Source organism: Amblyomma mixtum, chromosome 10 (assembly GCF_055824585.1).
Source record: "Amblyomma mixtum isolate Tamu chromosome 10, ASM5582458v1, whole genome shotgun sequence".
Lineage (NCBI taxonomy): Eukaryota > Metazoa > Arthropoda > Arachnida > Ixodida > Ixodidae > Amblyomma > Amblyomma mixtum.
In genome coordinates, this window is record NC_143021.1 from 27,523,117 (window position 1) to 27,536,069 (window position 12,953).

Here is a 12,953-nt window from a genome sequence, read left to right on the forward strand (position 1 = left end):
TATAATCAATTATCTTTAAGCGATAACATATTCAGTAATATTCTAAATTGATCAACACCACAAAATAAATAAATTAATTTTAAAAAAATCCCCTGTGCCCTTTGGTTTCTGTGGCTGTTGGCTTCTGTCATATTTATAACAAGCCCCTGATTACCCTTCCCTTGTTTGCTTAATTGCTTAGCGAGGGCCTCGATTCTCGCAGCCATGACGCCATAGGAAGCATAAGAGGGTTCTCACGCAGCTTCCACCCTATCCGTTCGATGACGTTCTACGTCACACCTGCGGTAACTCAGGACGTTCTACGTCCGCCGCTTATGAACGTGGGTGGCGCTGGTGAACACTCTCAAGGTTAGGTTACTTGTAAAACATAAATACCCCCGAAAGCAGAAGAATTGACAGCCGTCGCCGTAGCTCAGAGGTAGAGCACCGGACGCGTAATTCGGAGGTCGTGGGTTCGGATCCCACCGGCGGCATGTGGTTGTTTTTTCTTCTGCTTTTCTAATCAATTATCTTTAAGCGATAACATATTCAGTAATATTCTAAATTGATCAACACCACAAAATAAATCAATTAATTAAAAAAATCCCCTGTGCCCCTTGGTTTCCGTGGCTGTTGGCTTCTGTCGAACCTTGGGAGTGTTCACCAGCGCCACCCACGTTCTTAAGCGGCGGACGTAGCACGTCCTGAGTTACCGCTGATGTGACGTAGAACGTCATCGAACGGCGAGGGTGGAAGCTGTGTGAGAACCCTCTTATGCTTCCTAAGGCATCAAGGCTGCCAGAACCGAGGCCCTCGTTAAGCAATTAAGCAGACAAAAAAAGGGGAATGAGGGGCTCGTTATAAATATGAGAGAAGCCAACAGCCACAGAAACCTAGGGGCATAGGGGAATTTTAATTCCTAATCCAGGCCTTTTAATGCCACAATACATTATACTGGGCGAGTTCACACAAGATGTAGTCAAACAATAGCGCTCTGTTGTGTTTCTTGTGTGTGTTCCTTCTGTTTCGTTTTTAGTGCTGCAGATATGGAAGCTCTCTCCCTCCTCTAAACAGGCGGTGACTAGGATTGACGAGATTTTGTCACCTCGCCTAACACCCTTTCTTACTGCAGTTTTAGTGCTGAAATTACCGAGAACTAAAGTAGCTGGGCGCCCATTATAGATATCTTCCAGTGCTTTTACACAAAGCACTTCTACGCACTGATTCCGCAATGCCTGCACCACTGCTAAAGTTTGGACCTTGTAAAACGGATTGTCGTAATCTATAAAGACTACAGATAGGGGCTGGCTATACTTGGCGCATTTCTCTATCAGCTGATTGATAGTCTCTATATGGCCTATATTCAAGCCTAGAGTTATAGTGATGGTCAAGACTGACTTTGTTTTTAAAATAAGGAAATTTTAAATTTCGTGTATAAACTTCTGTGGACACTTTACGTCGGCAGACATCGCACTGTATCGCGAAAATTCAGTAAAGTTTGAGCTTCGCTAAATAAAAATCTTAACAACATCTTCACCTGTAGCCCGCCAGTAGAAATTCAATAATTTTGGGCCGCACTTCTGCCATGTTATCTTAACAGTACAACCTTTTCTCAGCATTGAAATTAGGAATACCGTTTAAACTTGTGCAACTACCCCATTAAATTTTTTTATTCGCATGTGAATGTAGAAGGTACGCTGCAAACACGAATTATTAGAAAGAAAAGTATAACAGTATTTTTTCTCAATTATCCAGTCCAAAACAGGGGGTGTGGCCCTTACACGGGTGCGACCTTTATATCACGTTACACGGCATATACTAGAAAATAGTTTTCAGGGGAAATGAATGTTTTCGAGAGTAGTCAATATTATTTTATATTATATTTAAAACGGGTCATGCAAGAAAAATAAAAACACCAACAACATGAAGAAATAACAAAATAAAGCCAAGCCTCCTATTAATCTGGAACAATGAGCTGGCAGCAGAACCGGCCGGGAAGTCAAAATTTCGTCCCATCAGGAGTTAGTTATCAGCTAGTGTTATCTGGTAGGACACTGCCTACCAAGTTACCTTCAGTAGCGGGCAGAGTGGGTGAACGAACAGGCACGGGCTAATGACATCCTATAGACTAAATGAAGAGGAAAGAATGGGCTTGGGCGAGGCATGTAATGCGAAGGGAAGATAACCGCTGATCCTTAAGGCTAACGTAGTGGATTCCAAGAGAAGGGAAGCGTAGCAGCGGGCTGCAGAAAGTTAGGAGGGTGGATGAAATTAAGAAGTTTGGGGGGTTACGGCGGCCACAGCTCACATAGGATTGGGTTAATTGGATAAAGATGGAAGGAGCCTTTGCCCTGCATTTGACGCAGTAGGGTTGATGATGATGATGGTGAGCGCACGCGAGATAGTGCCATATATTCAAATGAACACCTCCCCGCAGTGGAAACGCTTTACTTTCTGTCTGAGGCAAATGCGCCAGGAAATACTTCACGTTCTACGATGTTATCATTCAGCCGCAAATGTGGTTCGTATATAATATTCTTGTTAGCACTAATGAAAATATTTGCTTAGCAGTCACATAGCAGCGGCACACATACCGCCATCACTGTCGTTTGCTACACCTCGGTGTTGAAAAACTTAACAGGGCTGAAAATGACCGCGCTCCGGGTTATTCCCACCGCTCCTGAGTTAAGGGTTCATGCCATCATACGATAAAGTGGGGGCACTGAATTGTCTGCACTTGCTGTAGTACTTCATGGTTGGCAGGCTTCATTGTTCCAACTAGAAAGGGCACGTGCACTACGATGCCCGAATAAAAAATGAATATGTACTTCCTGCTGCATCACACGCACTTCTGTCACATCCAGCAGACGCATCCACAACCGCTTCCTACCAGCTGCGACTCAGTCTAGTTTACTGCTATGCGTGGGTGCTTGCATTGCGGCGGCTTGTTTTTTTTCACCGTCTGCCTTTGAGCCAACAAAACAGAAAAGACTAAATGCGAAGGTGATACCCACTGTAAAACGACCTATGGTCGGCCTGCTCTGAACCAAACTGGTATCCTTGCATTCTGCATTTTGACGTCAGCTGCACTAAGCGAAGTCAAGGCGAGTTGAAGTGCATTTCACTCGAATGAGGTGAGTTCTACCATGTATATTCCAACATTAATCGTTTTATTGAAATATCACTCTTAATATTACTTGCATCTGCAAGTATAAGCAGGATGTTTGAGAGGTATTGTATGACGATTCAGAATTCTGCCTTACTCCTTTGCAGCATAGCGTCTACGTTTGTGCACGAAACGTTTGGAAAGTTTTTTTGGGGGCCTCTAGCGCACTTTTTTTTGAAGTCCGTAATACTGGCTACAATTAAAAATCCATGCTGGGCCAAGCAATATGGTCGTTTCGTGCTTAGGAAATGAAGTGATCTTCTCAACCAAGAAATAGAGATTGGCGTTGAGAAGGTGTACGGCATCACTAGCATGTGCTGCCTTGGGCTTTCACTTCTTTTTTTCTGATGATGTAGAGTGCTTTACTAAACTACACTATACCTAATATTTCGATGCGGTAACTTCGGATGATAAGCTAAAAAATTGATATAGTATGAATGTGTTTGTTAAAAGAATTAGGCTCTTAATCTCTAAGCGTGCGCGATACGGCGTGCGTAAATTCATAAAGTTTTTGCATTCGTGTGATTTTGTCGTGAAATGAGGGCTTTAAGCAATACGAAAACTTTTCAGGTTTCTCTCGACAGTACACCGCATTGCGTATCTGAAAATGTACGCACACTGTGGGCCACATGAATATTCAGAGACGCTAATGATTTTTCTCACAAGGGATTGTTCTCACATAGCTCACAAGGAGAGCTATAAACATGATTTAATGAAGCAGAAAGTGTGTCTCCCATTTGCACGCTTATAATACTTAGCGACAGTAAGATCCACAACACAAGAGGGCAGTACGCGCCCAGACATGTAGTTGCACCAGTCCTACTATTCCGCTCGGAAAAAATGAAGCATTGTTTTAAAGTGAGATGAATTCGGCGACTTTCTTCTTTCGATATCATCTTCAATCTAACACTTTGCATGAACCGCGATTCCTGATAAAATTGTTGTAATTCGCGTATGTTACTGGGCACCTACACTTTTGCACTGGCAAAAAAGCACAAGCTTTTCAGGCATACGGTGGCAAACTATACGTATTTGCTTTTTCATTTTATTTGTCCTTAGTGTGAACAACAAGGACACCCCTAGGAGCACAACTGTCCTGAAAGTCGTCAAGAATGGTTCGAGTACTCGAGTATGCTTTGTTTGCCATCCTGGTTGCTGCGAACCTTTCTCTCGGCTTGTACTTCTCCTTCCGGAGGAAGAACGTCAGTGCCGGAAGTAGGGACACAGCAGAGGAAGTGTTTCTCGCTGGCCGCATGCTGAAGACACTCCCCCTGGCGGCGTCCTCCGTAGCGTCGCTCTTCTCATCGACCGGACTCGTGGGCTTTCCAGCGCACTACTACGCCTACGGCTGGCACCTCTCTTGGGGATACCTCACCCCTTTCGTGCTGATTCCTGTGACCACATATGTATTCGTGCCAGTGCTGTACCGCCTGGGCATCACATCGATATTCGAAGTGAGTACAGCGGCACAAGGTATCGTGCAGTCACCCGCCGCTGTCGTCTGTGTGTTGAGTGCAACCTAGAGTATGGCCCCGACGTGCTCTATAATACGTGATTAAAAAAAAATACACGCCCCTCCCTTTGAAACACATTCTTAATCTAACCCTTCGGTGAACAAAAAGCGACTCAGTACGGAATCATCGCAGATGCAAGCGCTAGTTTAAAAATCCTCTCGGAACAATCATATATGCACTATAATTTTGGTTTTTAGAAGGGTGAAGTTTCCGCGCGTAATGTACTATAGGGCAGGTACTGAAAGTTGTAGTTGTTGAACGCTACGTGGCATCAAGTGCACTGTGCCCCCTTGATGCTGGAACCGTAGCTTCTTAAAGAGGCAGACAGAAGTTAGTTGCAATAACCAACACATCTTTCAATTCCATACGCGTGTAAAATGGTTTTCCAAAATCCTTAGTGGTCTCCTCGTTTTCGTGCTCTTCATAAACTGTATCGTTGACAATCTTTCTGCTCTTGATAAATATTATGAAGACGACTGGGTACCATACAACGTTGTTAATGTTATCCAGTTCCAAATTACAATAAATAGTCAGCAGCTGAAAGCAATACCTTGACGTGAGGAGTGGAAAATGGCAAAATGGCAACCACCCTGAAGAAAGGTCCGCTGAAATAAGTAATGCATTGTAAATATGTCGCTCTTTCGATTGATAATAATTTATCGAGGAGAACATATCAGCTAACATTGTCAGATCTAACGCTTTCCTAGATGGTTTTATCTCCGGCAGCCATTATTATCTGCAGCACAAGCTGTATGATCTCGTTCATAGAACATCCTAATTCGCCCACCACTTGAATAAGCTGTACTAATTTGGAATCCGTTTACCGCATCACTAATTTGGAACCCGTTTACCGCATCAACAAATTTGGGCGCACCCAACCAAAAGCAGCAACATTTATTTTCAAGAATCGTTGCCTACTCTCTGACAGTGAATTACTTCGGTGAAGTTGCTTTCCGTCTGTAGCCTGTGTAAATTGCCTATTGAGAATAAATTTCTGTTTGCGCTCGATAAAAGGAGATTACAATATTAACACATCTGTAGTTTTCCCTTTCTGGTTAGGCTATCTTGGGCTGAAAATTTTTTTGAATGCTCCTATTTCCGGCTTAATGTAGTAGAATGAAATAACCTTTGTAACGATGGAGTTGAAAAAAAGTCGATATCATCATTTAAAGAGCTCATAAAATTATTTATTCGTAACCTTTCGCCTTCATATATGCGTATGCAAGCGCGTGTGCTCACCCTGTTATGATCCTGAGGAAGGCCACAGCACTGATGTACGAATAAAGTCGGTATGAAGTACGGACATTCACGGACAAGGAACTAAACTATTTCTCTGCAAAACAGCACTGAAAAAGAAAAAGAATTTTTTTTCCATTTTCTAGAATTAAGTGAGAGTATTTTTAGCGCAGATTGTCAGAGGTGTGCAGCGTGGAATATGGAAATTGCATGCACATAAAAAGCTCAGCCGGAAACCGGTGGTGTAGGGAAGAGACAGAATGTAGGCACAACAAAGCGGACGGTATAGCCAAATGCGGCCTAGAGCAATCCAGTCAGGCACTTTAGAATTTTGTATCAAGCACATTCCCGTGGCTTGCGCTGAACAAGAAAAAATTCAGGAGGGCACCTTGTCGACCCAAAGTGCGTTGAGGCGTAAGCCTTAAGCGCGGTGTTGCTGCTTGTGTCACTGATGCGTTGTTAAGATGTTAAGCTTCGCCTCTAAGAGTGAAACGCGACAGCGTCTTGCAACACTGCCAGGGAGTCCACAGAACGCCATCGCCCGTTCGGTTCTACCCCTTGCTCGTCGGTAAATTGGTTTTTCAGGAAAGGAAATGTATCTATCTCGCATATCTGGGTGGACACCTAAACCTCGCCGTAACAGGGAGGGAGGAAGACGGGAGCGAACGAAGGCACCGCATTCACTAGACGCGCCTTTGTTCATTACAAACCATTGAGCTGGCATGGCGGAGTGGTAGCGTGCTCGTTTCTCTCTCCGGAGACCGTGGTTCGATTCCCCAACTCGACCAATTTCCTACTCGGTTTTATTTATTTATCAGGCATGACTAGAAGGGTTAATTAGGCTAATTGGGTAATTAAGCAATGAACTAAACTCATTCCCACTTACTTGGAGCATCACAATGCGATCCCTTTAATTGGTTGCATGGTTACTAGCCAAAGTACAATTGGCCGCGTTTGAAATTCGTGCACTATGACGTCACGACCGTTTCGACCAATTGAAAAGCGTGACATTTCTGTCTACAACTCCTGCTTACAACGATGAGGCATTAAAGGCTTACGCCTTAATATTTGGCAGCGATTGCGAGCACCATTTGTCTGAAAAGAAATTCACCCCGTCGGATGGTGATGACGCTTAGGAGCCGTATGGAAACTATGGGTAGTCTAAGGAGTTCTTGATGACAGAAAAAGCAGCGCTTTTCGTTACACAGCTAACGTATTCTCTAGAGCTTCGTTCTGAAGCAAGAGGAAAGGCTTCTGCCAGTCAGAAATTTCTCAAATCGCTGACTCGTCAAGCGCTTGAAGTCAAAGGTTTTTATTTTGGACAAATAAACATGGAAGAATGTGGCGACCGATAATAACATCCCGCCATTGTTTGCCCGTTAGAGGTGCAGTACTGCCAAGCGCGTCGCTATTTACATGTCACGTTCTGCACATCTGCAGGACGACGTATTCGATCTATTCAATAGGGACGACTTGCTCCTATCTGTAGTTATAGACAATGTTGTGGTATGTTATTCACAGAAAAAAAAGTTATTTCTGCTCTGCCTTGCCAGCCAGTATTCTTCTACACGGTATAGCATGCATGTTCCCTTATATTTGAAAGCTTTTCATTGACTTGCGTTGCTCGACAGCACCGAAATAAATTTCATTGCACGTACTCTCCCCCAGCGAAATTTCGCTTACGGTAGCAAGTTAATTTGTACAGCACCTACGCAAGGTGTACGATGTGGACCGTTCACGTACTACTCGCGACAAAAAAGTGACGGTAACTTACTTCCGTCTATCTTCCGCCATTTTTTTCTCCCTTGTGGTTTACTTCTAATGCTCTGTCCAAATAGTTGAATGCCCAAGACGCCAAGACGAAACATGCGGGGCTAGGCTTTCAGTGCTCCATAATATTTGAAAACAATATGATTCACTCTGAAGCAAACAAGTCGCTATAGAGAACAGAAGCGCTAATATAGTAGTAAGAATTGCAGTTTGTCCTGGAACGCAAAATATATGCACTGAAACCCATATATGCGCACTGGAGAAAATCAGGAGAAAGTAAAGAACAAAAGAGATGTAAGAGAACAGGAGCACTTGCCCTAGTGACGAAAGTACGAAATTTTGCTCGCATGCGCGCGTCTGTACCTTCGGCTGACACAAAGCACAGAGCTGCTTTAGATAGGATGCTCCTCTACCAGATGATCAATATGTGTTAGCACCACTGCTGTCTGATCAAAAAGTGGGCAGCAGGCGCAACCTCAGCAGGAGATTGCCAAGTGAAGCTAATGTTTCAAGTTAGAACATGTGAACATATGTCAGTGAAAGCGCATGTGGCAATGAAAGCCGCATCAGGGAGAAAATCCTTGATATTTCTGCCCGAAAAATACCGATAGTATTTAAAAAACGCACATGGTAAACAGAACCAACTGTCCTGCCCGTTTTGCGTCATTTTTTGTCGGATATCACTGATGGCTGTCTGCCCTTGCAAGAATGTCTTTGTGATCATTACCATAGAAAACGAATTTATGAACCTCATCTTAACTGCCTCGTTTTGTCGCGTTTCAATGCATAGTTTAGATTTTTTGTGATCTATTGAAGAAGTACTTCTGATGGGCTACTTCAGCCATTCGTTCATTTTCAAACAGCGCCTAACATCGATAACAGACTAAGGAAGGCACAAACGCGAAGCTCAATGCTTTCAACTTTTATTCGAACAATTGCATGCACTCCCTGTCAATGCTCGATAACCACCACACGAGCTAACCAAATCAGGGGGTATGATCTGGAGATAATACAGTTCACTACTCTATATTGTACAGGCTCTACAAGGAACGCGTATGCTCCAGATGATAAGGGCAGACCAAGATTATGAACACTGTCTAATCTTTTCAGGTAGGATGCTTTCGCTGAACCATTTACTACGCAAGACAAGGCAAAAATTAAAGAATTATTTCAGGTGATGTAGTTGGCATGATAGCGTGACTTCGAACTAATTGTATACCAGAGGATGACATTGCGCAATATCAAAAGCAGAGAAGAGAGGGAAAGCACGTTAAACATGCTAAAAGGGGGATAGTAGAAAGGGTACGCACAAGTAACATTGGTATAAAACAAGGTTGCTACAATTCATTATAACTAAGCTGAAAAAGGTAAAATAGAATGGGCGCGAAGGATGGAAACAAATAACAAGCGTAAAGGTTACGGCAGAGATGCACGTCACCAAAACTGATGGCTAGAAGGGTGGCCTTCTTAAAAACAGCTATTCATTATCTGAAATTGCAAGGGATGGTGCGCTGACACGTTTATCACATTCTTGGTGATTAGAAAGACTTTAATTATTTCAATTTCAGTTTTACAGCTTGCCGTAGTGAGGAATTTTGTGCTTTCCTGGCGCGGGTGACTGTCAGATTACTGGCATTGATTGCGATGTATAATTGACTTGCCGTTTGAATTGGTGAACAGATTGTGTTCACAATCATTCTTCCTCTTAATGAAGTATCGGTCAGTTTGGCCGATGTACATCCTTCCACCGGATACCGAATCCTGATAGGTGATTTCCGGAGCGCATTCTGTATATTTCAGGATGTGGTTTGAAGTGCATCCTTGTTGTCCTTCATGGTTGTTCATCACTGGCCACACTGTAGCGAGCTTACATGGCGCCGGAAACATGAGTTGGACTCCGTGCTTCGACTCTCTTCACAATGTGTGACACGTAGTGTACGTACAACATGGCACATACTGATTTTCGCTCTTCGTTGCTTTCGTGACGGTCCACATTCTTCATCCTTTGTAAAAGGCTATCGAAAATACCAGCAGTTAATTGCCATGGATAGCTTCGCACGTACTGTCTCTCAATCTGGAGGTAACTACATAACTTCTGTTGATTCTCGTATATGTTTCTTAAAGAAGAACGGCAGACAGTGTGAATAATAATTCCGCTAAGATTGTGTTCCAACGAAAAAAGTACAAGAGAACGTTGCTTATTCTGTAAAATGTATATCCTCCAGCCTTCTTATTTTCGTACTGGCTGAGATTCTTTCTTCACGCTTTCCGTTCTTGTTTCAAATATTTCGACATTTTTATAGTGTGCACGAAAACAAGCCTGCAAAAGCAGTTTCATTAAGAGACAGGTGTGCACGCCCGTAAAGGAGCGTTACGTGTTGCTTATTCTGTGGCACACCATGAGCTGATCTTTATCACTCAGAATTTCTATGCATTTCTGATAGCTCATGATAGCGCGCCTCTCGAGGAAAGTTTTATAAAAAAGCAATCATGCGCATGAAACATTTGGTTCCAGAAAGCTGCAATGCAGACAAAAATGCCCAGGAAAACAATCATTGCTTTCCGGGTTCCAGGCGTGAACACTCGGACCGCTATCAACTGATCCGCGTGACCGCTCGGGTGGGTATGACGGGCGGTTGCAGTATAACTTTTCATGCAGTCTTGTCATTCTCTGATTACAAATTACAGTGACGGAAAGCTCACCAGACAATGTGTCACGTTTAGTTCTACACAACTCCCTCGTGAACTATAAATGAAAGTTGAATAAACTCTCGGGGTGAACAACCTGCAGAGAAAGCCTGTTCCCCCGATAAGTCTGCTTCTCGACGTGAAATGAAACAGTTCGCTTATATACCCCGATTGCGGCGACAGCTTTGATTGTTCTAAATGAACCTTATTTTCGTCATCTGGTGAATAATGTCCAGATCCTTGCAGGTTACCGCTTTGCAAGGCGCATGTTTTAAAAATAAATGCTCAGAAACATTAAAAATAAATATTTTTCTTATCCATATTACTTTTTCGCAACTAGCACATCGAGAACCTTGCAACGCTCTTCACTTGGCGTGTTTTCATTCAATCATACAACGCCTTAGACTTTATATGGCAGGCTTTCATTTACAGAGCGGTAAGCCGATCTCTTACATCAGAGAAAATGAACAGAAGCATTCACAATGTTCGGCAGTTTAGTAACGGCAGCAAAGCATTAGATAAACAAAGTTCACTGGGACTTCTTTAGTCACCTGAAATAACAATTGCAGATGCTTAGAAGCTTTCGTAGAAGCTGCCAATATAAACAATTCTGTCAGAGTGATAAACAAACGTGTTGTAACTAAAACGGACGTCGAACTGTGACGTGTGTAGGCTTTTGTACAGTCTACAGGAAACATAAAAAGTGCCGTATAGAAATAAGAAATGAGTTCATACAGTTCTTGTTGACAACCGCCTATGAGTCACCTGGGGCGGATGAACATAAAATCCCTCAGCACATAATCTGTTGGTCTAGCAGACCCTTAATGCAGCCTGAAGGTGAGATCCCTTGATATAACCGTACTCCAGTATAGATATGTCAAAATCCGTTCTGTAGCAAAAAGTTTTATATTGTATACGCGTCCGAAATATAAGGTTGTATGACCACGTGTTCCGAGATTTTCAGTTTAAGGCTCCTAATTTTCTTCTTGAGAATTTTTAAACAGACCTTGAAGGTGAAGATATTTCTTCTTCTTCCTGAAAGCCTTCGCGGTGGCTCAGTGGTTATGGTGCTCGACTGCTGACCCGAAAAACGTAGATGCGATCCCGGCCGCAGTAGTCGAATCTAGATGGACGCGACGTTCTAGAGGCCCGTGTTCTGTGCGATGTGAGTGCACGATAAAGAACTCCCGGTAGTCGAAATTTTCGGAGCGCTTCGCTACGGCGTCTCTCATAGCCTGAGTCGCTTGGGACGTTAAACCCCATAAGCCAAAGCTAAGCAACGCCTCATATGTATTGCCATATTTAAGCGAATACTCGATCGACAGAGCAGCATGTGCCTGTAGCGTGTTTAGAGTGTCGGCAGAAAAATAAAATTACAGGTATCTGTACTCACTGTCATAACAATCCCGCCACGTTCAGATTCATTACTGATACGCATTCTATTTGATTCTTTGCTTTCATCAATAATCCCTCCTTCGTGTGGCTCAAACATAGCACTCAAACCATATAGCACCCACTGACGCATTTGTTTACTTTTTTTTTGACACTTTATAAAACACAAGGTCCCTTGCAATCATAATGAGTCGGCGGTAGGGCAGATTTTTTTTTTTGACAGCCAATATTATGCGTTGATGTCCTGAAGCCTCGCTGCACGTTGCATAGATTCTGAAGCGCTGAGATATAGTGCCGAAAAGGTGCGACAGCGCTTCTGCAAATCCTTCAAATGTTTGAAGCGAAAATATCGTACAACTACTACGCCAACGTGAGCTACTTTTCAAAGTAGATACCGTAAGCCACAAATGCTTTCAGGCCAAAGCCTCCTGAGTGCACCTGCATGGCGTCCCTGTGATGCACGTTTTCCGACAAGCCAGTGCGGGTTCCGGGAATGGACTAACGCGACCATTTTCTGGGTCGCACGTGCTGCCCTGCTCTGTCGACGCCTTTGGACCTTGAGTTTATTTGGGGCGTTCTCTGTTGATAACAACTCACTCAATGTTTTTTTTTTCTAGACGGTTGCCTATGTGGTCCGTCTTCCTGCAGCTGCGCTGCGCGTTTAGCCAAGCAACTTAACCAAAAGTGTAACACTATATTAAGCCAGTTTTGCATGTGCTTCAACGTAGAAAATATAGTACACAAATTTTCCATGCGATTCATAGCTCTATCAGATTTCTTTTTCGTCTGAAATTTTAAAGTTTGAGAACTTACATTTTGGTTCACCATAGAGTGTCACTAAAAGAAGGCACTAAATAATCCACATCAAAAAAGTATTCTACTGATACATTTCATAGGCGATGGTCCACTTCTACCTCTACCAGAGATTTCACAAACCCGGTACCAAAAAAAAAAAATGTACCGTAGAGCCGGATGAATTTCCGCCGCTGCGTCCTGTCTTCTTGATTCTTCACCTGGCGCGATTCGTGGATTTGTTTTAATTCAAAGCTGTTTCAACCATCATGTGCCGCCGAAAGAGCGCGAAGACACCGCGGCGAATTCCGCGAGAGGAGACTGAAACCTCAGACGATAAGCTCTCACGGGTAGGCGTGCATTGCGGTGAAAACCGCGCGGTTTGAAACTGGGAAGAAGAAAGCACACAAGGACTA

General features: G+C 43.4%; 1 protein-coding gene across 1 annotated transcript in view; it reads left to right on the forward strand.

The window, feature by feature from the left end:
* Positions 1-2,996: 2,996 nt before the first annotated feature.
* Positions 2,997-12,953, forward strand: part of LOC149325449 (sodium-coupled monocarboxylate transporter 1-like) — a 162,635-nt gene continuing 152,678 nt past the window's right edge. Inside the window, exons 1-2 of the mRNA XM_089564290.1 lie at positions 2,997-3,113; positions 4,205-4,599. Coding sequence (XP_089420416.1) covers positions 4,258-4,599 — 342 coding nt within the window. The 5' untranslated portion in view covers positions 2,997-3,113; positions 4,205-4,257. The remainder of the gene's footprint in view (positions 3,114-4,204; positions 4,600-12,953) is intronic.